This window comes from Vigna radiata, unplaced genomic scaffold (assembly GCF_000741045.1).
Source record: "Vigna radiata var. radiata cultivar VC1973A unplaced genomic scaffold, Vradiata_ver6 scaffold_7, whole genome shotgun sequence".
In the NCBI taxonomy this organism is placed as follows: domain Eukaryota; kingdom Viridiplantae; phylum Streptophyta; class Magnoliopsida; order Fabales; family Fabaceae; genus Vigna; species Vigna radiata.
In genome coordinates, this window is record NW_014543262.1 from 2863815 (window position 1) to 2889542 (window position 25728).

At 40.7% G+C, this 25728-nt stretch overlaps 4 protein-coding genes across 9 annotated transcripts in view; 3 read left to right on the forward strand and 1 right to left on the reverse strand.

The window, feature by feature from the left end:
- Positions 1-2744, forward strand: part of LOC106753958 (dnaJ homolog subfamily C member 16) — a 6073-nt gene extending 3329 nt beyond the window's left edge. Inside the window, exons 2-4 of one of the 3 annotated variants that reach the window (XM_022777653.1) lie at positions 1431-1508; positions 1991-2364; positions 2434-2744. In XM_022777653.1, the coding sequence (XP_022633374.1) occupies positions 1431-1508; positions 1991-2364; positions 2434-2587 (606 nt within the window). In that variant the 3' untranslated portion in view covers positions 2588-2744. Of the gene's footprint in view, positions 1-1430; positions 1509-1990 lie in introns of all 3 variants that reach the window. The other 2 variants (XM_022777652.1, XM_014635858.2) reach the window with 2 other exon arrangements.
- A 217-nt stretch (positions 2745-2961) lies between these two features.
- On the reverse strand, positions 2962-3369 carry LOC106753959. The gene is made up of 2 exons (XM_014635861.2): positions 3214-3369; positions 2962-3128 (listed from the first exon to the last, which is right to left on the reverse strand). The coding sequence occupies exons 1-2, from the start codon at positions 3367-3369 to the stop codon at positions 3027-3029; spliced, it is 258 nt and encodes an 85-aa protein (XP_014491347.1). The 3' UTR covers positions 2962-3026.
- A 4736-nt stretch (positions 3370-8105) lies between these two features.
- On the forward strand, positions 8106-10799 carry LOC106753737. Its single transcript, XM_014635589.1, has one exon. The coding sequence runs from the start codon at positions 8106-8108 to the stop codon at positions 10797-10799; it is 2694 nt and encodes an 897-aa protein (XP_014491075.1).
- A 9509-nt stretch (positions 10800-20308) lies between these two features.
- On the forward strand, positions 20309-24440 carry LOC106753694. 4 transcript variants are annotated; one of them, XM_022777703.1, is made up of 6 exons: positions 20309-20718; positions 21112-21329; positions 22275-22502; positions 22596-22684; positions 22768-22881; positions 23930-24440. In XM_022777703.1, the coding sequence occupies exons 3-6, from the start codon at positions 22319-22321 to the stop codon at positions 24137-24139; spliced, it is 597 nt and encodes a 198-aa protein (XP_022633424.1). In that variant the 5' UTR covers positions 20309-20718; positions 21112-21329; positions 22275-22318; the 3' UTR covers positions 24140-24440. The 4 variants fall into 4 exon arrangements, with proteins under 4 accessions (XP_022633424.1, XP_014491035.1, XP_022633425.1 ...); XM_014635549.2 differs by lacking the exon at positions 21112-21329 and adding an exon at positions 21821-21890; XM_022777704.1 differs by lacking the exon at positions 21112-21329 and having other exon boundaries at positions 22263-22502.
- The last annotated feature ends 1288 nt before the right edge of the window (positions 24441-25728 follow it).

A 25728-nucleotide genomic window follows, 5' to 3' on the forward strand; every position in this document is an offset into this window, starting at 1 on the left:
TTAGCCCATATTTCTTCTATTATAAATAGAGAACCCTATGTGCGTATTTAACACAAGGGATTAATTCCAATATATAATTTTCACTATATTTAACAGTTTTTTTAAAAAAGTTAGCTGTGATTTAATGTATTCCAGTTGTGCTCAACCGTGATGTGCTGCATGGGAGGCTTAACACTTCAGTTGCAATTGTTTGCAAATCTGGAGCATGTTCCCCGTACATTATCCACCACTTATATGTAACTCAATAGCTTATTAGCTTTGATTTGCATTTGGTAAAGCTGGACCATGTAATTGCAATTTAATAAAACAATGCAACTTGAAAGTTAAACATCCCCGGAATCAATAGTTGACTCTAATTGGACAAGGCATGCCAAAGATGACTGAGGATGGTTCATGAGTGTTCAGCATAATCTTCCTTCTTGAATCATCATTCTAACCTTAGAAAAGACCTCTGTAATATATTTGATTCCTTCTTGATTATCCTCTTAATTCATCGAGACACCAATTAAGGCCAGTGATGAACATGCACTCATGATGATCATTCTCTCCTTGAACTGAACAGAATCTCTCTGAGATTTTCCCAATTATCTCCATAACTTGGTCTTACTCTTGCCAAAGAGTCATCATCAAGTTGTAATATGATGTCATTGTTTCAATTTCTGCAATTGTCTTCAAATAATAAATCTGTGATGAATTCTTCAGGTCTGAATAGCACTCACATCCAAAATCACAAACACTTTTGGCTGTAGGTAGAAGCAAACAGGGTTTTCCTACTACTAGTTCCATGGAGTTGATCAACCCAACCAGATAGTAATGAGAGAGTTTTCTAACTTTCACCTTGTGAAAGAGGGGTCATCCCTCCAATTTTCTAACTTGCATGACTTCTCCAATTAGGTATCTCAATTTTCATTTACCATCTATGCCCAACTTCACAGATTGAGTCCATTCAATGAAATTTTTGCCATTATTGTAAACTTGGTTCTGTGAGGAAGCATCAAATGGTACTGTGAGAGTGCTTTTTAGAGGCTCTGTTGAGGTGTTTGGTGTATTTCGTCAGTATGGTTTAAAGAGGTTATAGCTGAAGCTGTGACATCATCTAGTTTAGAGAAAAATATAGTTTTTCTCTATTGACTAAAAGAACACAGGTAGCCGTGGTAGTTGAACTTGGATACAAATTGTGAATCAGAATCCTTTTTTCAAGCAAATCGAATCATGAAGAATCACTTGCAATAGGCACTAAGAAACATACTTTGATTCTTAGTCTTTGATTAGTGTTGAATTTCTATGTTACTGAAAATGGATATTGATTGTTAATATTGACCGTGTCTTGAATTTTTTCTATTTATAAATGCCACTATAGATGTGGCAGTGTATTTGGTATGAGTTTGTAAATACTACTTTCACATTTTGTCTTGTCTTTTATTTTGCTGAGAGTGCAGTACCATCCCGATGTTAGCAAGGATCCACATTCTGCGGAGTTATTCAAGAGCATCCGTCATGCATATGAAGTGAGCAATTGCTATTCAACTTTTCTTGATATATCGAAATAGTTTCTGTTACTATGGATTTAATTTCATTTTTCTGGGGCAAGGAAAAGTTCTACATTTTTAATTAGGACCATACTGTACACAGTGCAGTCTTACTGGTTCCACAACAATTTACTTCGGCAGAGACTAAAAAATCATAATAGAATGTGACTAATTGACATTCATTTAATGGTTTTCGGATAGAGAGCATAGCAAACTTCTTTGCTATGCTCTTTTTCAGTTTCCAAATTCAAAATAAGATGACTACAAATGTAGTCAAGTTTTTCATCCAACAAATTTAGTACATTTATAAAGTAGTTTTTGAATTTTGAAACATTTTATGAAGTTCCTAGAATTCCTTCAGTAATATAAGGATTTCTTCTTATTTGTTTTTCTGGGGCTTCGGAGCATATCTTGGTTTAGAAATCGAATGACAGTATCTAGTTCTTTATATCTATAAACAGGTACTATCCAATGAAGCAACTAGAGTTCAGTATGATCAAGAACTTCACTTTAGTCATAGCTCTCACAGGGAAAAATGGAGTTACAGTACTGAGTTTGAAGATCAGGTAAGAGTCTATAGATGGGCTCATCTGAGGAAAAAAATGCATAGTGAAAGATACTGGGAGCATGGCAATGTTAGTGAGGATTACAACAGTGAAACCGAGGAGGAAGAAGATGAAGAAAATTTAGAAGAGAGGGGTTCTTTTATTGAAGTGCTTAGATCAGCGTTCTTGTCGTTATTTTTGTTTCAGACGTTTGGATCCCGACTCTCTCTTACATTTAGCGGCCTGACGGCATTGCTTGATCAAAAGTTAGACACAGGCTATAAAATTGGGTATGTAATAGCATGGATTTTGGGCGGGAGGGGTGGCATATTGCTAACATTGTGCTTGTCTTTTGCAAGTTGGGTTTGCGGGAAAACCAGTAGTAGTGTTGTTGCACTAATTGTGGTGGCCATGTGGGTTGGCTCCTACCTTGCAAGGTATGCACCACTTCCCCAAGGTGCTCTATTGGCGCTTCTCTACATGTCCATTAAGCTACAGTCTGACCTAATATAGACACATTGTCGCACTGCAACTAGCATATTTTCTGAACTTGTATATCTGCTATGTTATCTATTATGGTGTTTGTACAGTATACCATATTCTGGTAAATGTAAATAATTGTATTTTCTGATTATAAATAAAGTGCATAAACGGTTGATTAGTTGGATTACGCAAATTTCCATCTAGCCCCTGAGTTTGAACATGTGTGCAGTGCTGGCATAGAAGGGAGAAAAAAGTGTTGAGAATGAGGCACAAGGCTTTGGAAAATAAACACTGAAATTAGTTTGCAAAATTAGTAGAATTGTACAAGCTCTTTCCCATTTACCTATCACGCGTTTGCAGAAAGAAAAGGATGACAAGAATTTACAGGTTTCTTCACACTGGGAGTGAAAATAAAACAATGAATTAAAAGTTTCTGCATCAGCAATCAAGATTTGAGAAGTTCCAACATCTAAGAGCTCTTTACTTGAACATCTGTCCTGGATATCAAATTTCTCCATATATACCTCCCGCTGGCCATGTCAACAAATACCCAGAATCCATTCTGAATCATCTGAAACCGAAGAAAAAGGGTTAAAAAGAAGAAACTCAAGAATGGTGGTGAATTTTACTAGAAAAAAAAATGGAACAGTGGGCACCTTGTTGAAACTGAAATTATCCTTGTTGGAGGAGGCTTTGTTGTTCTGGTCTTGGGTGGTGAGGTCAATCTCTGAGGAGGAACGTACGGTGGTCCAGGCAAAATAAGCTGCCAATGCGGCGGAGAAAAAGACAAGGATGAACCTGAGAGGACACATGTCTTGCAAGGCAACAAAGATAACTGAATTTACAACAATAGGAAGTGAGAAAGAAAGAGCGAAAACTGAAGACAACCGAAGCAAGGCAAGAATTGTTTGTATGAAATGTGCTTTGAGTATTTGGAGGTGGAGTTGTTTTTATATGAGCATCACCATAGTTGGAACAATGAATGAATAAGTAAAAAACGTGTAAAGGCAGACGCTGCGTTGTACGAGTCTTAGTGACTTTTCTTTAAGAAGCAGTGTTGTTTACACTCTCAAATGTAACGCTTTCCCTTTGTGCATGTTGGACTTTGTAAAACCTTGGAATATAACAGCAATGGTATACGTATGATGATGCATCAGTTCTGAAGGGTTATGCATCTACTCCACTGACTTATTCTCTGCTGCATTATTGTGTGGTTTGATATTTCTTTTGCTTCCTATCTTTTGTTAAACATTAAGATATCTTTTTTGGTCTCACCAAAAGTTTCATTTTTCCGATTTAGGCAATATTCAATATTAACATACTTGCACACACCGACCATGTCTCAAAAGTTTGTTGAGGGTGATTGAAATTTAAGATATGAATCAATAACGATCTATACTTATTTTTTTTTATATATATAAATTAATTTATTAATTCATGTACCAAATTCAAAGCAATTTATAACTTAACATATAAACGAGAAAACCTATTTAAAAGCTCTTAAAATTGTATAAAAAAAATAATTTACCAAATTTTATGGGGAATAAGCTCCTCTCAAGTGCATTTTGCTTCTTAGAATAAAAAGTGCATCTACCTTGATTCTTTAACTTAATTGAATTCCGTTTTTTATATAAATAAAAGGAGTTTAACGTTTTTTTTTTTCACTAAATTTATCAGATTTTGTTTTGTTTTTTTTTTAATAAAACTACTTTTAGAGTTTTAATTAGTTTATGTTAAAATTTACGCTTTAAATGTGTTGTACCTAATTTCTTTCTATTTTGGATTTTACTTTGATAAAGCAAGGAGGCCATTTAAATGTGCTTTTGAATATTTGGTGTGATTATGTTCTAGGACATTTTTTCTCTGCACCTCCATTCATTTTAAAATTCTTCTTTTCATTTTTAATTTCGGAATACATAATCTAGAAATATTTAAGAATATATAATTCGCAATATAAAATTTATATCCTAAATTATACAAACTTAGAACATAAAATGAAAAATACAATATAAAATTTAAAACACAAATTTTACATTCTGAATTATATAATTTAAAATATATATTTTATTTTTAAATTATATAATTCAAAATGTGTTTTTAATTTTATATTTGGACTATGTAATCAATCTGAAATATAAAATTTTAAATTTAAGATTATATAATCTGAAACACTAAAATAAAAAAATGCATTTCAAATTATACAACATATAATAATTTTTTATTTTGTATTTCAGATTAATTTTTTATTTTGTATTTCAGATTATAGAATAAAAAATATGTGTTTAAAATATATGTTTAATGAGAAAAAAGGTGGAAGAGGAAGTTATCAGGTTGTATTCGCATCCACTGTTCACGACAAAAGGCTATGATAGATTTACAAGATATACTGTATTCGTTTTGACTGACATATGAAGATAGATTTAAGTTGATAGGCAGGATCACTCTCTCAGTACGTTCACGGATTTGTAGTGATTTTGATTGAAATATAAGCTTTGCCCTCCATTCTTTATAAAATACCATTTAAAAATGCAAGCGTAAAATACACTACGTAAAAATGCAAGCAATTCGATTTCAAAGTTGGATAATCAATTACATCACATGCTTAATAATAAATAAAGGAAACATTTGTTACTTGATACATTTATGGCTTAATACCTCCTGTACTGTAAGGGTAAGGACGGACGGCCTGGTGAGGAAAAGGACGACCGTCATACCACTCGAGGAAATAGTTAGAGGCCCGGCCGGGACCAATCAGAAGAAAGCAAGGCAAAACGTATGACCGAAGCAGGAAACCACCAATGGCATGTGTGCGACTGGTAGGGATCATGGTCGGTCCCGACGGCCGGTAAGGGTTCCGAGTTAGGTTATTAAGCAATCGAGATTAAGGTAAAGCAAGGATTAATCTTAACAGGCCTGTGATTGGGCCGTGATTAAGTTCCCACTAATCATCGGCCCATGAGGAAAACTATAAATAGGAGTCAAAGGTAAGAGGTAGGGACACATAGAATGCTCATTTATTTCTCTTTCTCTTTCTATCTCTACCTTTATTGCAAAAGAACTAGAACACTGACTTGAGCGTCGGAGTATCATTAGCAGGTACCCGGACGGCTAGACAAGGAAGAGTGATCAACCGAGAGTCGAAGTAACGGAGGACCGGACGGTTCGGAGTGGGAAATTGTGCAAGGGAGCTTGGACGAAATCCCGATCGGAACATTTTGGCGCCCACCGTGGAACCGGAGGATTATACCCAATGGTGACCACAAGGAACATGAACGCGGAGGATCAGTCGGAGATGTTGAGGTTGATGGAGCAGAGAATGATGGAGATGCAGCGAAAGCACGAAGAGGAGATGGCTGCGGTAAGGGCTGAATGTTTGGCCCAGATCGCAAAAAGTAAGAACGGGGGGAACGGAGGCGAGCAAGGTGAGGGAGCAGGTGAGAAGCGGATACCATTGGAGGGGGAAAACAGTAGTGCCCACGCCGAGGGAAGAGAGGAGAGGGGAAATAAAGATAGTCAATCGCTGGTTAAGGTGGAGGAGTCAACTACTATGGTGCCGTTCGTGCGGGAAATTATGGAGGTACACATATCGGAACAGTTTGTACCACCACAATTCAAGATGTATGACGGAACGTCCGACCCGAACGCCCACGTTAAGTCATTTATCAACGCCATGACCTTCCGAACCGGATGTGACGCCATTTGGTGCAGGGCGTTCTCCCTGTCCCTGGAAGGAGAAGCTTTGGAATGGTTTAACTCATTGCCGGTTAATTCCATTGAGAACTTCAAGAGTTTGGGAGAAATGTTCAAGAGGCAATTTGCCGCAAGCAATATGGAGGATGTGACGGTCGTAGACCTGATGAATCTAAAGCAGGGTAAGGAAGAATCTCTTAAGTCTTTCATGGATCGGTATCAGAAAACAGTCCGCAGAGTTAGGGGCTTGAGTTTGGAACTAGCCCTACAGTATGTAATGCCTGCACTGAGACCAGGCCCTTTTAAAGACAGTGTGTGCCGGAATCCCCCCAATACAATGGAGGAATTAAGGAAACGGGCGATCGATGAGGCTCGGGTGGAAAACATGAAACAAAACTATCGGCGAGAACAACAAGAGGCTAAGGCCGAGAAGGGGGACGATAGGAAAGGTGAAGGCCAAGGAAGCAAACCGAACGGACCTAGACTCAGAGAAGGGCTGAGGGGCCCTAGATTCCCGCATTACACTCCTCTCAACGCCCCCAGAGCTCGGATATTGCAGGAGGCGTTGAGCACCCAAGTCTTATCAACACCGCAGAAACGGCCCACGCCTCCAGGGGCGGATATGCGTAAGCGATGCCTATATCACCAAAACTCTGGACATGATACAGAGGATTGCGTGACGTTGAAGGACAGGATTGAGGAGCTCATCCGAATGGGGCAGCTTCAGCAGTACGTTAGAAGAGAAGATGTCCACCGAACGGAGGGACCGTCTAGAAGAGAGCGCTCTTATACGAGACCGGCCAGTCCGACCCGAAACATCATAAGGGAAACAAACTACCGGACGTATGATCGTCCACCTAGAGATCAGGGGAGGAGGACGGACAGAAGAGACAAGAGCCATAGTAGGGACACCTCGAGAGGACCCTTAAGAGGAACGATAAACACCATCTCCGGAGGCTTTGCCGGAGGGGGATCTACTTCGTCCGCCAGGAAAAGGAGTATCAGGGCACTGAGGTCCATACACGCTGTCGACGTCCGAAGGAGATCAATGCCGCCTATCACCTTCTCAGACGAAGATTTTCACGCCCCGGACCCTGATCAAGACGACCCAATGGTCATCAACATTGAGATAGCCCGGTATGGAGTGAACAGGGTATTGGTGGACCAGGGAAGCTCGGTCAACATCCTGTACTGGAGAACGTTCCTCCAAATGGACATATCGGAGGACCTCATCGTTCCTTACGACGAACAGATTGTGGGATTCGCCGGGGAACGAGTGGATACGAAGGGCTATATCGACCTTAACACCCGCCTGGGGACGGGGCGGGAGAGCGAGGAGATGAAGGTGAGATTCATACTGGTGGATGCAAGTACCGCTTACAATGTTCTATTGGGACGGTCGTGTCTTAACGCATTTGGGGCGATTGTTTCCACCCCCCACTTGACAATGAAGTATCCTACCCGAAGAGGGACTATTTGCACAGTAAGAGCCAACCAGAAAACGGCCAGAGAATGCTACGCGGCCGGTTTACGCATATACCCGAAGGAAGAGAAGCGAAAAGTAAGTCGGTCCGAGGTCGCTTTGGCCGACCTCGACCCGCGAACTAATACGGACGATCGGCTGGAACCGGTGGGGGAAACCCAGTCTATATTGGTAGGGACTAAGGCCGACCAAACCACTACTATAGCAAGAGGATTGCCGGAGGCTATTGAGAAGGAGCTGCGGAATATGCTGTGGAACAACCGAGACTTGTTCGCCTGGACGGCAGCAGATACGCCGGGGATACATCCATCCGTGATGTCTCGCAAGTTATCGTTATACAAAGACGCCCGTCCCATCTCCCAGAAGAAATGAAAGATGGGAGACGAGAAGAGAAGGGCAGTGGAGGAAGAAGTGCGAAAACTAAAGGAGGCGGGGTTCATCAAGGAAGTGACGTACACAACGTGGCTGGCTAACGTAGTAATGGTGAAAAAGGCGAACGGGAAGTGGCGGATGTGTACAGATTACACAGATTTGAATAAGGCATGCCCCAAGGATTCCTACCCTCTGCCAAGCATAGACACTCTAGTGGACGACGCTTCCGGACACAAAATACTCAGTTTCTTAGATGCCTACTCCGGATACAATCAAATCCCGATGCATTCCCCTGATCGTGAAAAGACCGCCTTCATGTCAGATCGAGCCAATTATTGTTACGAGGTAATGCCGTTCGGATTAAAGAATGCGGGGGCCACATACCAGAGACTGATGGATAGGGTTCTCGCCAAACAGATTGGGCGATGCATGGACGTGTACATCGATGACATGGTGGTACGGTCGCCCGATGAGCAGCGTCACCTGCGTGACCTGGAGGAAGTCTTTGACGAAGTCCGGAGGTACGGGATGAGGTTAAATCCGGCAAAGTGCCCCTTTGGGGTATCCAGAGGGAAATTCCTTGGCTTCATGCTGACGTCTCAGGGGATTGAGGCCAGCCTAGACAAGTGCGAGGCTATCCTGAAGATGCCGAGCCCGACGACCTTGAAGGATATCCAAAGGTTGGTCGGACGTCTCACGGCTTTGTCCCGATTCATCCCGAAACTGGCTGAGCGGGCAAGGCCAATCATGAAGAAGATGAAGAAAGAGGCTCTTAGCAAATGGGATATGGAGTGCGAACAGGCCTTCGCCCAGGTAAAAGAGATCTTAATGAACCCGCCGATAATGAATCGCCTGGATGAGGGAGCGGAGTTGCACGTTTACTTGGGAGTTTCGGACACGACTATAAGTGTCGTTTTAGTCCAAGAGCTTCCGGCACCAAAGTTGGTGTATTTCGTTAGCCGCACGCTGCAAGATGCTGAGACTCGATATCGACAGGTGGAAAAAGTTGCTTTGGCCTTGCTCCATGCCGCACGGAGGCTGCGACCCTATTTCCAGAGCCATCAGGTGGTTGTCCGAACTAACCACCCAATCTCCAAGGTGCTAAGGAAGCCCGACCTGGCCGGACGGATGGTTGCGTGGGCAATAGAATTATCCGAATTCGGGATGCACTATGAACCTAGGGGTTCCATAAGGGGGCAACATCTCGCAGACTTCGCTGCTGAATTACCACCGACGGGAAACGACCTTTGGAGTTTATATGTTGACGGGGCGTTTGGTAAGAATGCAAGTGGGGCCGGCATCGTCCTCGAGGGGCCAAACGGTTTCCTTTTGGAGCACTCCCTTCTATTCAAATTCAGAACATCCAACAACCAGGCGGAGTATGAGGCCCTGGTGGCAGGCTTGGAACTGGCCAAGGATATGGGAGCTAAGAAGCTGATCTGTCGAACCGATTCCCAGTTGGTGGTCGGTCAGATGAACGGGAAATTCCAGGTAAAGGAGGACCACCTCTCCAAGTACTTCCATAAGGCCTCCGCATTGATGTCAGAATTCGAAGAGGCGGATATCCGACACATCCCCCGCGAGCAAAACACGAGGGCGGACATGTTGTCCAAATTATGTTCCGGTAAGGACAAAGGCCAGTTAACAACGGTTATCAGGCAGATTCTCCTGCAGCCGTCCGTCGAATGCCATGCGATTACCACGGATGCCGCCAACTGGAGGGGGGAGATTAGGGAGCTAATGAAGAAACAGGACGACGGATGCACCCTCCGGCCAGAAGAGACAAAAAGAATAGCTCGTTTCCTGTTAGTAGGCGGCGACATGTATAAGAGGGGATTCTCTACCCCCCTACTTAAGTGTGTGTCCCGAGAAGAAGCGCAGTACGTGATGGACGAGCTCCACAACGGAGTTTGCGGATTCCATTCGGGGCAAAGAACCCTGAAGGCCCGGATCCTAAGGGCCGGCTACTATTGGCCTACCATGGAAGAAGACTCCCGTATTTTCACCAAAAAATGTTTATGGTGCCAAGCGCACGCCAATGACCTCCGGGCCCCGCCCCATCTTTTGCATTTTATCACAGCCCCTTGGCCTTTCTCCCAATGGGGCATGGACATAGTAGGTCCTTTCCCGGTCGGTCCAGCACAGAAAAAATTCCTCTTGGTGGCAATCGATTATTTCACAAAGTGGGTGGAGGCCGAGCCTTTAGCCACTATAACGGCCGGCCAAGTACAGAAGTTTTGTTGGAAGCTGATTTGTAGGTTCGGCCTCCCTAAAACAATCATTACTGACAATGGAAGACAGTTCATAGATAAGAAGTTGAGGGAATTCTACCAAAACCTGGGAATTAAGCATGTGACGAGTTCGGTCGAACACCCCCAAACCAACGGGCAGGTAGAAGCCGTAAACAAAACTGTGGTGGCGGAGTTAAAAAGAAGATTGGGGGAGAAAAAGGCAGCATGGGTCGACGAGCTACCTGAAGTCTTATGGGGATACAGGTGTCACCCGCATGGAACGACGGGGGAAACCCCCTTTAACTTGACGTACAGCATCGATGCCATGCTCCCGGTGGAGTTGGGAGAACCGTCGTTAAGGAGGCAGATCGAGGATTTAGCTTTAAATGATCAAGAGCTCCGGGTCGAGCTCGACACGGTGGAGGAACGTCGCGACCGGGCGGCACTTCGTGGGATCCGTCCCTAAGTCGGGGGATCCGTCCCTTCCGATCGGCATATAGGGGTAAGGCGCTTATCCGCCCTCACCTAAGTATCGCTAAGGGATCCATCCCTTCTGATCGGCATATAAGCGAAAGGCATCTGCCTTCGCCTAGACAACGTCATGGGATCCGTCCCTTTTCGACCGGCCTTTACGTTAAGAATTGAGTAACGTTCGGGAAAAGCGCATACAACTTATTGAATAAAGTGGGGGACTCGTCTCCAGGTAACGACCGAGAGATAATATGTTTTCAATCTTGAGAGATAAAGTAAACAGCGAATAAAATGAAACATCAAACCAAATTTCAGTATTGATAATACTTTCCCCGGATCAAGGTATGAAGTATGGCTTACAAAAAACAAATCATCAGTGGGTCGAACCCCAAACACTAACTATTCCTAAGTGTTTAAGGGCCGACCGCACTCCAACAAAAAAAAAATACCAAAAAACAGGTAAAACAAAGCAACAATTAAACTAAGTCCCGGCTATCTCATCGGGACGGTCTTCAATAACCTTGTCATCCACACCCCCCTCATTCCCAGCACCTCCATCGGTCGGTAAGGTCGCCCGCACAGGATCCATCTCTCCATAAACATCTTGATAGAGATTGAAGTCGTAGATCATCGGGTTCACCTTCATCAAAAACTCCACTTGGCGCAAGGCTTTGTTGAACCCTTCCTCATGCTCCAGCATAACCGTCGCATCCAATTGAGCAAAGTCTTCCTTGACTTGAACCAGCTCGGCCTCCTTCTTCTTCTGGGCATCACCGGCAGCGAGTAAGTCCTGGGTCAATCGTTCGCTCTGGGCAGCCAGTTCATCCCCCCTCTTGCCCAGACGAAGAACCTCAACCTTCAGCTTGCGGTTATCCTCGGCCAAACCGGTCTCACGGGTCTGGGCTGCCGTCAAAGCATTCTTGGAAGTGGTCAGCTGAAGCTTGGCCTCTTCCAAGTCCGCTTGCAACTTGGCGTATTTTTCGCCACACTCCTCGTGGTCCTTGGCTAAGGACTCCACCCTGCGACGAAGGGAGGCGGCCGACTCTTGCTCTTCAGCCAGCTCCCGCAGCAAATCATAACCTTCTCGCGTTTTTCCTTTTTCCCGAGCGTTCACGGCCATCATAACCCCTCGAGCCATCATTTCAACAGTTGCGGCGTAGAGTTCTCCTTCGGACAGAGGTTCAATGACCGCCCGTTGCGATGAGCTGGCCCGCACTTCCAATCGCGAAGCAGCATCAAACGCAGGATCGAATATGCCGGCCGACAAAGGAATAGAGGAGGAGCTCCCGCTCCGGCGACTCTTCTTGGAGGAAGACTTACCCTCCGCACGAGATTTCCTTTTGCGTTCCAGAGGAATCTTCGAGTCCGGAGGTGACTCAGATGAATGCACGGTGATCAGTTGATCAGGCGGAGGCTGAGAGGGTTCCGCAACCCGGCCGGTGGCAACGACCTCATGGGGGTGAACCTCTACGGTCAACTCCGTCTGAGGAATGCCGACGGGAATTTGAGAGACGGGGGCTGAGCTTGAAGCGACGGACGGGCGCTTCACTCCTTGTGATGCGCTACCCCCCCGACGACGTTGCGAAGAGGCAAACCATCCAGTTTGGCGAGGACCGGGCACAGACATGTATCCTGAAAGAAAAACAAAAATTTAGACAAGTCAAATCAAGGTATTCAAAGGGAAATCCGAAACAAAGCATACCAAAAGCAATTTGATCAAAATCTTCGTATTTTAAACAGTCGACGAAACCACGGGCGCTTAGCTGGCGGGGCTGGGTGTTTATTGTCCGCACGGCGTCTTTCTCCACTGCAGTTAACAACCCGACAGCATATGCATTTATTTTTCGGGGGGCGTCGGTCCAATAAAAAGGAAACTGAGGCCTGGCTTCGGAATCACAAAATTCCGTTCACCCAGACTCTTTGATTACTATCTTAAAGTATCGCTTCTTGAAATTCTTGAACGAGTCCAAGAAGAGTTTGAACAAAGTCCGATCAGACACCGACGACAACGACACCCATCCTCTTCGAGGAACGGGACGAACGTTAAAATAATGAAGGAATACCCGCGCCATGGGCGTTATCCCTACGGCACCGCATAAAGACGTAAATGCCTGGACGGCCGCCCACCTGTTGGGATGTAGCTGGCTGGGAGTAACGTTCAACTCCTTCAAAACCGACGCTTGGAAGTCGGTGAACGGAACCCTCATGTACATCTGGTCGAACATATAAGTATACACGAAAAAGAAGTCTTCCACCGACGACCCTTTCCCGTGGAATACCCGCTCGTTTGGATGGCTGACACCAAGTCGAAACATGCGTGCATCTTCGACATCACGCGCTATGTACGACCGTTCGGACCACCACAATAAGTCATCGCGGGTTCCGAAGTCCGAGGTAAACTCGTCAACGTCGGGGGAAGCCCAACGATACCCCCGAATCCGCGGCCAACCACCGGCCGGCTCTGCCATCTCTGGATCCACGTGAACCCCGCCCCTCAGCAGAAAAATGGCAATGCCATTTGTCAGCCGGTCAGCCTCGGGAGAAGGCGGCATCTCGTCCTCATCGTCAGAGTTGGCTTCCAGGAAGGACGACGACACCGTATCAGGAGAAGACACCCTTTCTCCAACTCGTGGAGGATTCACGGCCGGCCCAACCCCAGTGGGCGGCCCCCCCGCTACCGCAACCCCCGACGGACCCGCCGCAACACCGCCGGCACCGTTGGTCACCTCTGCCCCACCAGCCCCACTGCGACCCGATGATTCCTCGGAAGAGTAAATGCTGACTACCGCTATTTTATTACCTGGTTTGTAGAATCGGAAGAATCAGAGGAAAGAAAGGTGTTTAAACTCCGCATTCTCATCCCTATTTATAGGCAAAATTTTGAAAACGGCCAAAGCACCATCACCGTTAGATCATCCCACGTCCAACGGCCCAGATACGAGACGGTTAAACTCCCTAGAGCTCAACTCCCACTCAGGGCGCACCACGTCTCCTTCCCGCCCAAAACGTGCCAGGGGAAGCGGAACCGCCACCAGTTCGAATTTCGAAACCTTTCGGTCACTACGTCACCTCAGGCTTGGGGGACTTGTGTACTGTAAGGGTCAGGACGGACGGCCTGGTGAGGAAAAGGGCGACCGTCATACCACTCGAGGAAATAGTTAAAGGCCCGACCGGGACCAATCAGAAGAAAGCAAGGCAAAACGTATGACCGAAGCAGGAAACCACCAATGGCATGTGCGCGACTGGCAGGGATCATGGTCGGTCCCGACGGCCGGTAAGGGTTCCGAGTTAGGTTATTAAGCAATCGAGATTAAGGTAAAGCAAGGATTAATCTTAACAGGCCTGTGATTGGGCCGTGATTAAGTTCCCACTAATCATCGGCCCATGAGGAAAACTATAAATAGGAGTCAAAGGTAAGAGGTAGGGACACATAGAATGCTCATTTATTTCTCTTTCTCTTTCTATCTCTACCTTTATTGCAAAAGAACTAGAACACTGACTTGAGCGTCGGAGTATCATTAGCAGGTACCCGGACAGCTAGACAAGGAAGAGTGATCAACCGAGAGTCGAAGTAACAGAGGACCGGACGGTTCGGAGTGGGAAATTGTGCAAGGGAGCTTATACGAAATCCCGACCGGAACACCTCCAATGGTCTTCTGATTTGTCAACTAATTTTATTTTGGTTCTCAAGTTTGCAACAGTCTCAATTTAGTCACAATTTTTAAAAATATGCACACATTATATCCCATTCGTTAAGTGGTAGCAGACAACGTTAAGTGTTGTCCACGTGTTGGAGTGAGCATGTGGTGAGGTGTTATTTTTTTTTACGTGGACTGTTTAGAGGTGATGTGACATCATCACCACGAGAGAAAGAAGGAGAACAAGACTTCAATGCCTGCAATAGCTAACAGTAGAAAACAATGTATATTCCCCAGCATCAAGACTTCAATATCCATTTACTTGCACCCAGAAAACACAGGTAATAAGAAAGAAAACAGAGGCAGAATCAGATGTATCCCCTTTTCATGTCAGTTTTCATACGAAAAAAAAATATAAAATAGAAGTAGTTTCTTCTCCCTTGCAAGTCGTATAACCACTCCCTATCTCGAAACGCCCTTCACCTGTGATGAACAAACATATAGACCAAATCTGACCAAATCACAAAGTCCCATGACTTCAATACCAAATGACTCCAATACCAAGTGCCAAATTTCCGCTATCTTCGGCCTGTAACATAAAACACCTATCCTGTTAGCTCCTCTCTCAGCACTGTTATGCTGCAACGTTCGTCAAGTTAACTCAAAACAGCCATCACCGCCCACACTCACACTCATATGCACACAACATACTCATCTTTTCCAATTCTAGAAGAAGAAATATCAAATAATAGAAAACTAACCAATAATCGGCATTCGGAAAACGTTTTCGTCCTCGACACCGGCGGTGGGTGTCGTTGAGGGCGTTTGACGTTTAAGAGACAAGTAGGAAACCCTTGAGTGGAGAAGAAGGAAAGCAGTGTTGTGGTGCCGGTGAGGGCATCGATTCCGGCGAGAACATCAATGAGGAAGAGATTGATGGTGGTCCGCGACGGTGGCAATATCTCTGGCCGAGATTGATGGTGGTCTGTGACGTCGCTCTTGGCCGGTGAGGAGGAGCGACGACCCTGGCTTGGTCGGCGGCAACTTGCGCTGGAGAGTGGCGTTGAAGGGGCCAGCAACCTCGGCGGTCGCGGTGGTGGTGACGGGAGGACTGTCGCAACAAATCCCCAATTTCAATTCCACAGCCCTAAATCCCAATTTCTAATTTCTGATCCCATTTAACCCTAAATCCAACTCTGATGCCACATCATCAATGCTTCTTTTAAGGAAAATAACACCTCACCACATTCTCACTCCAACATGTGGACAACACTTAACGCCGTTTGCTACCACTTAACGGATGGGATATAATGTGTGCATATTTTCAAAAATTGTGACTAAATTGAGACTGTTGCAAACTTGAGGACCAAAATGAGATTAGTTGACAAAACAGAGGACCATTGGAGGTATTAAGCCATACATATATTAAGCATGGTTTTATCTTTTGGTAGAGTGTCACGAGTAACTTTGTTACTCACGGTGTCCTAACTGGCTTATGCATCAGGAATAACTTTGTTACTTTCGTAGTTTCGCAACCCCAGATGGCTTATGCAGAGATTTGATTCTTTGTTTGACACAACCACACATTAGAAAGATTCGTGGCATTATAGTGTTGGGAGGGAGGCTTTGAATTTGAACACAAACTTTTTACCACGAAGACCTATTAATAAGACATTGGTTAGTACATTTGGTTGGTCTGTGTATTAACTCAAGGTGGTGTGTGTATTTACTTTGAGGCAGAAACTCGTGTGTGTGTTTACTAAGGCAAAAGCAATGGTGTGAGTTTTGTGTTTATGCTGAACTGAAGTTTTGTGTGTTGAGTGCAACAAAACTCATGTCATCAAGTAATGGATTTTGTGAGTTTTTTCTTGTTTTTGCAGGTTGAAGCCATTTGGTTGCAGATGAAGACCAAGAAGAGGCTAACAAGAGACTGGTTTATGTTGTTTATTAACAAGGTTGATGGATGAAGATGAAGAAAATAGTGCTTCCACACGAAGAATGAAGATGCAGAAGCTTGAAGACGTGGGTGTATTCGGTTACAAGGGAACCATATTCAATTCCACCTCAACACACAAAAGTGAAAGGGGTTGTATTCAATTCCTCCTCGCTTGTATTCGATTCCCCAGTCTTGGATTTGGTTCCCCCTTCCACATATTTAGTTCTTGCTTAGTGTATTCAGTTCTGCATGTGTGTATTCATTTCTCATTCATCCTTGCAGGTTGATGGGCTTCCAAATTGGGTTCCAAGCTTGGTGTTGGACGCACGCCATGACCGGTGACGAAGGTGGAGGATGCAAAGAGGTGCATAAGTTTGTCCTTGAAGTAGTGCGTGACGAAGCTGGAGGATGCAGAAAGATCCATACCAGAGTCCTTGAAGCAGTGAAGTCCATGCAACAATGGTAGGAGTCCATGGAGATAGTTGGATTATCATCACCCCTGACCCTTTGTTTTCTTTATGTTGTAGCGTGAAGGTGGTGGAGGAGTTATGAAGCTGATGGAGGTATGTGAAGGTGGTGAAGCTAGGTGAAGTTGTTGGACTTGTGTGAAGCTGTTGGAGGTATTGTAAAGATTATACAATCTGTGACTTGTGACTGGGCATTGCATTGGAGGTTTAGTGGAACATTTTGGGTCAATCTTGCTTCAAATCTTGATAAGTCTTTAAGAGGTAAGTCGTATACTATGTTTCTGTTTAATTAATATATGAATGCATGAATGTATTATGTTTATTCAATATATGGTATGAATGTATGAATATATGAATGTAGTATGAATATATGAATGTACTATGTTTAATGAATATATGAATGCATGACGCATGATGCATGAATTTGCTAATAAGCATATGTTATGTTGAATGTATTATACTTTATTTAATTATAATGTTTATGTTAGTTGGACGTATGAAATTGTTAAAACGTTAATTAGACTTGATTATGATATTTTTGATGTTAGTAATAGTATTTATATTTCTCTAAGTAAATATAGATGGAAGAAGAATTAGATTTGTCTTATTTGGACGATGAAGATATAGACGATGATGTGGTTGATGTAGACTTCAATATAGTCGCAATGCTACATCGAAAATTACAAATAACCACCACATTGTCCACACTAACAATGTTATGCATTGTTGGACATGCCTTGAATATATTGAATATGTATACGAGTGATTATAAGTAGTGTTAGGAATTTTCTACCAGACAAAGACCGTCGTAGGGATCAGTTAATGTCGTACCTTATGCATACTAATCAGTGTCACGACATTATTCAAATGGGTCTAGAGGCACTTATTAATATTTATGAGAGACTAAGAACAACTAAGCTAGTTAAGGATGTCATTCGGTCGACAATGGAGGAACAAGTAGCTCAATTTCTTCATATAATTGGCCATAATGTTAAGAATCGCAGTGTGGCATTTTTTTTCCACCGATCTGGGTCAATTGTTACCAAACACTTTTCATAATGTGTTGTATGTTATTTTAAGTCTAGAATTTGAATTTTTAATTCAGCCATCAAGAAATGGGATTCATCTATATGTCCTAAATAACAGTTGATTTTGCCTGTATTTTAAGGTAATTATTTCAACACTTATTAAGATCTAATTTTGTCAAAGGACATTAATGTTTTTGAGTTTTATGACGAGTTGTTAATTCTATGTTTAGGATTGTTTAGGGGTCATAAATGGAACTCATGTTCGAGTAAGGGTGCCAAAATAAGATGCTTTGAGATATCGAGGGAGAAAAAATTGACCAACTCAAAATGTTTTTGCCGTGTGTGATTTTGATATGAAATTCAAATACGTTTCAGTTGGTTGGGAAGGCACGACATTTGATTCAAGAATTTTAAAGGATGCTCTTGATCGAGATGATGTTGCTTATCTGACAAGGTCAGTGTCTTCATTGCAATCTTAATTTCTTAGTTATTAGTGACTAAATACCGCTATGTGTACAATATTGTAGGAAAAGTACTATCTTGGTGGTGCTAGATTTATGTTGAAAAGCACTGTTATGACACCATATAGATGCGTTAGATATCACCTTAAAGAATTTACACGCAGAGTACCATAGAATCCACGAGAGCTCTTTAACCATCGCCATTCATCCTTGAGAAATGTTATTGAAAGAACATTTGGTGTGTTGAAAAAACAGTTCCCTATCATATTAAGTGGCATCGAACCACATTATGGGTTAGAGACAATGACAAACATTATATTAGCTTGTTGTATCCTACACAATTTCCTTCGTGGTGTGCATAATGATGACTCATTACTTGATGAGGTTGATATTGAATTTAATGAAAGGCAAGACCATACAACATCATCTCAAGTTCATGAAGAAGATTATAAGCTTGGTAGTAGTATTAAGGATTCGATAGCAGATGAAATGTGGTGAGATTATCAAAACTTGTAGTTCTAGTAATTGATTGTGTTGTATGACTATGTTATTTGTAATGACAAGAAATTGGTTTTATGATAATTTAAAGTTAAATTGTTACCATTTTGTTTATGAAATAGGTTTAAAAAGAACAGGGGTAAGGGAGTTGCGACCGACTTGTCTAGTGGTGTAAGGGATATATAATGGACATAGGACATGGACGCATGACTTTTGCATGCCATGATCGAGGAATCACGTTTAGGTAATAAGGTTGATGTAAGCTAGACAATCCAAGCTTACAATAACATTGTTGATAACCTTCACTCTTGTGGGTATGTTGCAATTAGTAAAAACAATGTAAAAAATAGACAAAAGCTTTTGAAAGACAAGTGGCGTAAGGTACAAAGACAGGCATCACTTTTCTGAATATTCTCAATTGAAGAAGAAACTAATTCAAGAATATGCTCTACACCAACAACACAACCTTGGGGTCCAACAATCAAGGCAACAATTGGAGAAGGAGGGTCGATTGCTGGCGAGAGTTTTCCCATGTGGTAAGCGTCGTTGGAGCAGGTTATCTGCATGATGGTGGTGAGTGGTGGTGTTGTTCTTACATTAAGGTTGTCAGCAGCAGTAGTAGCGACAACCTTTGGGTCACCGTTAAGGATTGACACGTTTCAGAAAAAAAAAAAAAAGTGAGGTGGCACACCCACATCAGATTAAATTTAACGTGGTTTTTTAAGGACTAAAAATACGACTAAGAGAACGAAAATGAACAAACTTTTGGAAGATGAACGAAATTCAAAATAACATGATAGTTCAGAGACTAAAAATATATTTAACCCAATTATTTTTTTTTGTGTATAAGTTTAAATACTTTTATGTTATTAATATACTTTAAATATTTATAAAAATTTAAATCAAATTTAGAGAATAATTATATATCATAAGATTAGTACCCCATTTTTTTTGGATCATTCTTCATTACAAATTATTTATTATCTTGTTTTATAAAAATAAAATTTAATCAAAGTCATATTTAATAAATATAAATTTCAATAATAAATATATTTCAATAATACGTTAAAAATAAAATTTTATAATAAATATATTATAATTTTCTTGTAAAAAATTAGAAAAATATACAGTTAACTAAATACTAAATATTTTACTTTTTTAATCAAATTAATATTTGTATACATTACTTATTATTGAATTTATTTTAAAAATTGAATTATTTATTATAAATAAATGTTGAGTTATTTATTATCAATAATATATAATAATTTTTTCCATAACAAATTATTTATTTATTCAATTTATTTCAAATTTAATACATTATATTGTATTGACCCAAGTGAATTATTAAGAAGCAAAAATTATAAATTTAATTAATTATAATAAAAAAGTTAATTGAAAATAAACGAAATTTATTTAACAATTTTTTTTTTTAAAATCCGGTGGATTTTACCCTTATCATTATTGACTGCAGAACAGAGCACAAGGGTACTCCTTTTTTTTTCCCTAATTTTCTTCTCCTTCAACAAACGAACAAGGTAACACTCAGCCTCTTCTTCTCCCCACAAGAGACGCAACCAAGCTTTCTCCTTCACCTATTCCCTCATCTACCGCGACCACAAGCGCCCCCGCCTCAGCTCGCTGGTACTCGCCGCTGCCAAACCTTAGCTGGTTTATGTCCTCCTCGACTACCCTAGGCCGCCGCCAGACCCTCCACCCCTTGCTGGAGTCTTGATCACCTTCATTGGAGCTCGAACCACTTGCTAATCGTCTCCAATCTCGTCCTGGAAGCCTCCTATCTCGAGCTCGCCGAGGTTGGAGAGGACTACCTTAGCCATTGCCTTGGGCCGCTGCATCTATCTCCGGCGAAGCTTCTCAGAGCTGTGGTAAGTTGATCTCATCTAAACCCTAACTTCTGCTGGTGTTGTTTGGGGTAATTTGAAATGTCATTTGGTTTGTGTTTTTGATTTTTGGTTTTGGGCGAATGAACATAATACAATTTTGATTGCTCTGTATTTGTGTATCGTATTGGGTTATGCTTGTGATTGTGATTAAACCTGACGTTAAAAAGTTCACAAAATCACGAACAAAAAACTTCTGAGGTGTTTAGATTCACTGTCCTAGATATAAGAACTAACAAGTAACTCCAAAAAGACAAAAAATATACCCGGCATAATATAAGAATAAGAAAAGAAAGGAAAGAATGAAAGAGATGAGTGAGAGATCGAAGAAAGTGTGTTCCATGATTTGGAGGAATCACAGGATACCTATTTATATAGGTGGAGAATAGCTTCCGAGATGAGCTAAATCCCTTGATGTGAGGAAGAGTCCGCGCACCACCTTGCAGATGAAGGCGAGCAACAACCTTGCGAATACTTATGGTTGCAGCTATTTGGGTCTTTCGGAGGAGGGGTTATCCAACAAGTTTGTTTCAATGATCTCGGTCAACAAACAATCTCAGCCAACACGAGCTCAGCCAACACGAACAAGAAAAGAGGCAATGATGACTTTTGCAATATATATATTTATAACACAGGTTTTATAACAATCACATATTGTAAAAGATAAAAAAGAAAGATTGAAAGAATAAAATCTTGAGTCTCATATAATGCTTATAACAAGCTATATGAATCATAGTCCTAGATTGAGAACTTCATGTCTGGGTGTGTATTATGTTTGTAGATATTGAATCTGTTTAGTTGCTGAAATAGAGGGCATAATGTGTTAGTGTGTTGATAATTAGTTCTGTTTGGGATTTATTTGGGGTCACCTTTGTTTTTTGCCTTGAATCAATTTGCTGATGATTGGTTGAGCAGAGGGTCTGAGTTCATTTCTACTATCATTGCTGGATACGTACCTGAGAACCGAGATTGGGGAAAGAATTGAATCCTGAAATTTGAAAAAATACGGAGTATTTTGTTTGGTTGGTGAAAGTTTGAATGTTAATTCTGAATTTTAGTTGTATAATCTTTTTAAATGTTTTGACAGCTGATTTTAAGGATTCATTTGGAGTTTTAGGCTTTCAACTTGTGATGGTGGGCATGGCTCCATTCCAATTGTGAGAGATGGATTTTAATTGTTGAAATTTTCCTTATCTACCAATGCATACATGTTTTGTTTCTTAATTTGAGTCTATCACTGTCTTCTATGTTTGCACCTAGTTGGACCACTTTGCACAAGCTGTTTTACGATGATGGAAGTTTTCGAATCAAAATATAGTGATGTAGCTTGAATTATTATGAGAAAATGTGTAGTTACTAGAGATAATATATATCGGTCTATCATTATACAAGTTGAAATATTCATTTAGAATTATTAGGCCCATTTACATGGCAATTTAGTTTGAAGTATTTAGGTCACTGTTCAATTCTTATTGCTGCTTATCTGTTTTCCAAACTTTTACTATTTATATTTGGTTTAACGTTTCTAGGCCCAATTGCAGGATATAATTACGAACATAGCACCTAAGGTTTGTTTTGGTGAAATATGGAGGGTGCTCGACGACTACAGGGACAATCTATAGCAGTTTTCAATGAAGGAATTGGATTACTCCTTTTCCGCTGGTCTGCTCTTCGAACTGCTGTCGAGAACGAATGGGGTGGCCGTGAGTCCCGTGTCAAAGCCGATCAACTTGTCACCAATGTTCTTTCGTGGTTTACTCAATTCAAAGGTATATCATTTGACGCAACAAAAGAGAATTCAATCATGGAGATCAGAAACTCTTTTAATTTTGTTTTTAATTGTTTTGGTGGATGTGTTCCAGAGCCACTTTACATTGATGACTTAGAAGACATACTGGATCAAGGTATGCTTTCTCTCAATGTGGAGGTCGAAGATGGAAGCATTGAAGAGGTATACATTTTCTTTTTCATTTTTTTTTAATTTGTTTGTTTTGTTAACTTCACTTGTTCTTATTTTTTTTTATGATTATTTAGGTAGCTGAGAAATTAATGGTTATGCATGAAGAATTCTTGGACGGAAATTTTAGTTCTTTTGAAAATCTTAGAAAAGCCAATCTCGAGCAAGCAACTCATCCTCACACAGCGCAGGTACATTCGTGATACAGTATGTGCACAATGAAATTTTACTATTTTTTTAATATCATATTTATAGGGTTCTATAATGGTTCTTTTTGAAATTCATTCAGCAAGCTTTTTTGTTAAAACACATTATTTAAAAATAAGTTAATTTAAACATGTACAAGTTAAATGATGCCAAGTTTGTGTTTTTACTATAACCAAATCCTCATTAAATCTCGTGGTTTTGGTGGGGACAATGAACACTTGATTTAATCTGAAGAGTGTTTGCAAAACAGGTTTTTCTTGAATGGCTTAAATGTAAAAACCAATGGGCAAGGTTTACAGTTTCTATGCTAGTTTAATTAGGGTGGTTCAATTTCTACATGATGGGTATTATTCAAAAATATCAAGTCATAGCTGTTGTGTGCCTCAATGTAAAATGTGATCTAGTGCATCTATTTTTGTCTCTCACACTACCTTTCAATTTCAAGTCTTGAAAACCTTGCTATAGTTACTGGAGTAGCCACTAATTTTGTGTATTTATATGATTAGTTCTTGTATTTCGGTTTCATTCCTTGTTTTTTTGGTTCATGACTTAAAAGTTCGAATAATGGGAAGTATTCAAAGAACGGAAATATGTCCTGAATAATTATTATATTATTCTATATTTGAAATATTTTGAATGTGAAGTTGATCAATCTGATGAGTTGTGATTTTCTATTAATCCTGCTTTATTTTTTCACAGTTTTCTTCTCACCTTAATCAGTTCTGAACCTCCTTTTTAAGGCTCCTCCAAAATAAATGGGAAGAGCTTTTTTGTTTATCTCCCAAAGTGGACTGGGACTTGATTGTGTAATTTTTAATTTGTTAAATATGTTTACAGAGCATGCTTTTGCTTGATTTGTACATATTTATCCTTTTTTATGTACAACCAGGAAGCAATTGTCTTATCTTCCTCTTTCCTCGAATTTGAATGCTTTAATAATGTTAGGCGTTTAACCAAATAACAATTGGATGATCTTCCGCTTTTGTTGAATTTGAATGCAGTAATAATGTTAGACGTTTTTTTATGTTTTAGATTGTAAATGATGGGGAAGATGACAGTGACGAAGATGGTGATGATGAAACCATGATTGCAGATAGTAATTCTTCAAGCATGAATACGGAGATTCCCAGATCTTATTCAAACAATAATTCAGTTAATGAGCCCCGGCCGAATGTTTCAGGCGAAGCAGATGATGGATGGGTTGTAGTTTCAAACAGAAGAAGTAAGGGGAGGAAAAATTAGATAAAAAATATTTATTCTTTTTACCCAAAGTTTTGTTTCAAGCGTGGTAGTGCTTATACTTTTTGAGGTTTTGCAGAATATCTTCAGGATTTAGAAAAAATAGCTATCCGGGTTATATACATGCATTGGAAAATCGTACATTATGTTTTTTACATTTTTTTTTTGACCTTGTGGTTACGTTTTATGTCTGTAGTTTATGTATTCATATGGGTACCTCTCCGTTTGTATTTCTCCATGTTCATTCCAACGAAACACTTTCTTCTACTCTTCAATCAAGCCGGGCCAGTTTCCGGATTTCGTACCTTTTATCTTGAAACCGTTCACCTTAAAAGACTTGGAAATCCTGAGAATTTTCATTTTGATTTTGAACTCCTTTGGGAAACTAGCGATTGAATGAACTTGATCATTGTAAAAAAGTGTATTAATTCATATTATTTATTAAGGTTAGCAGGGTACGAGGTTTAATTTTATGTAATGTACTGAAGTCTGTATATAAATAATTTTTATATGGTAAATTTTATGTAATTCTTAGTTAACGCTTCAAAGAGAAATGCTTGAATAATGTTATTTTTCAAAATTTCTGATTGTTTGGGGTATGCTTCTACAAAGAGGAGTGTCTCTTAGAGACCTAGAGAGACATTGTTCCAAATATGATCATGATCATGATCCCTAGTCATTTTAGGAGTACTCCTGAATGAAATTTTAAGAATCTGTGTCTATAATTGTTCTTTTTGAAGTTCATTCAGCAAGCTTTTTTATTACAACACATTATTTAAAAACGAGTTAATTTAAGATTTAATCATTAACCATGTCTTTATTTGAGGTGAGAATTTCAAATTGGTTATTTTCTTTTTTGTGTCTCAATTAGGTTCTTATTTTGTGAAAATTGTAACAATCAACTCCTATTAAATTGGGTCCAACGACGTTAATGTAAGGTTGACGTGGCATGGTCATGTATGTTTTTAATTGACGTGGAATACATTATTTGGTGTACATGATTCTAACATAGATATTTTATTTAAAAAAAATTGAAAAGAATGAATGAAATATTGGGAATGAATTGGGGATTCAATTTGTTCGAATTAGGGATTGAGATTGGGAAAACTTCGTTCTGAGATTGTAGGGTTCGTACAAATTGGGAATCAATTTCACAAATTAGGGATTGAATTTGGGGATTTAGGATTATCGTAGTTGACATTGAGAGAGCCTCCAGGTTTCCATCATGTGGTCGTTGGAGGCGCAGGACCTTCTTGCGCTGGAATCGCGAGTCGCCAGGTCAATAAATATTTGCTTTTGTTAAGCTTTTTATGGTCATATGTTGTACTGTTTTGATTGCGATGTTGGGTGGTGGTCCCCCGTGGTTGTATTGCATTGCGTTTTTCATTGTGATGTGATGGTCCCCCAAGTTTAAAGTTGTTTTGTTGTGTTTGTGTGAGTGCATTTTGTTTATGGTTTTAATACGTGTTTTCTTGGGATGTGATTACATTATAGGTGTACAAATACATACATACATATATATATATATATATATATATATATATATATATATATATATATATATATATATATATATATATATATATATATAT

Excerpts from the sequence above, each read along its gene's own strand:
- LOC106753959 (XM_014635861.2), bottom strand. The coding sequence starts at position 3,369 with ATGTGTCCTCTCAGGTTCATCCTTGTCTTTTTCTCCGCCGCATTGGCA. Across the intron at positions 3,129-3,213 it reads ATAATTTCAGTTTCAACAAG|ATGATTCAGAATGGATTCTG; the intron begins GTGCCCACTGTT and ends CTTCGGTTTCAG.
- LOC106753737 (XM_014635589.1), top strand. The coding sequence starts at position 8,106 with ATGGGAGACGAGAAGAGAAGGGCAGTGGAGGAAGAAGTGCGAAAACTA.
- LOC106753694 (XM_022777703.1), top strand. The coding sequence starts at position 22,319 with ATGGAGGGTGCTCGACGACTACAGGGACAATCTATAGCAGTTTTCAAT. Across the intron at positions 22,685-22,767 it reads AAGATGGAAGCATTGAAGAG|GTAGCTGAGAAATTAATGGT; the intron begins GTATACATTTTC and ends ATGATTATTTAG. Across the intron at positions 22,882-23,929 it reads CTCATCCTCACACAGCGCAG|ATTGTAAATGATGGGGAAGA; the intron begins GTACATTCGTGA and ends TTTATGTTTTAG.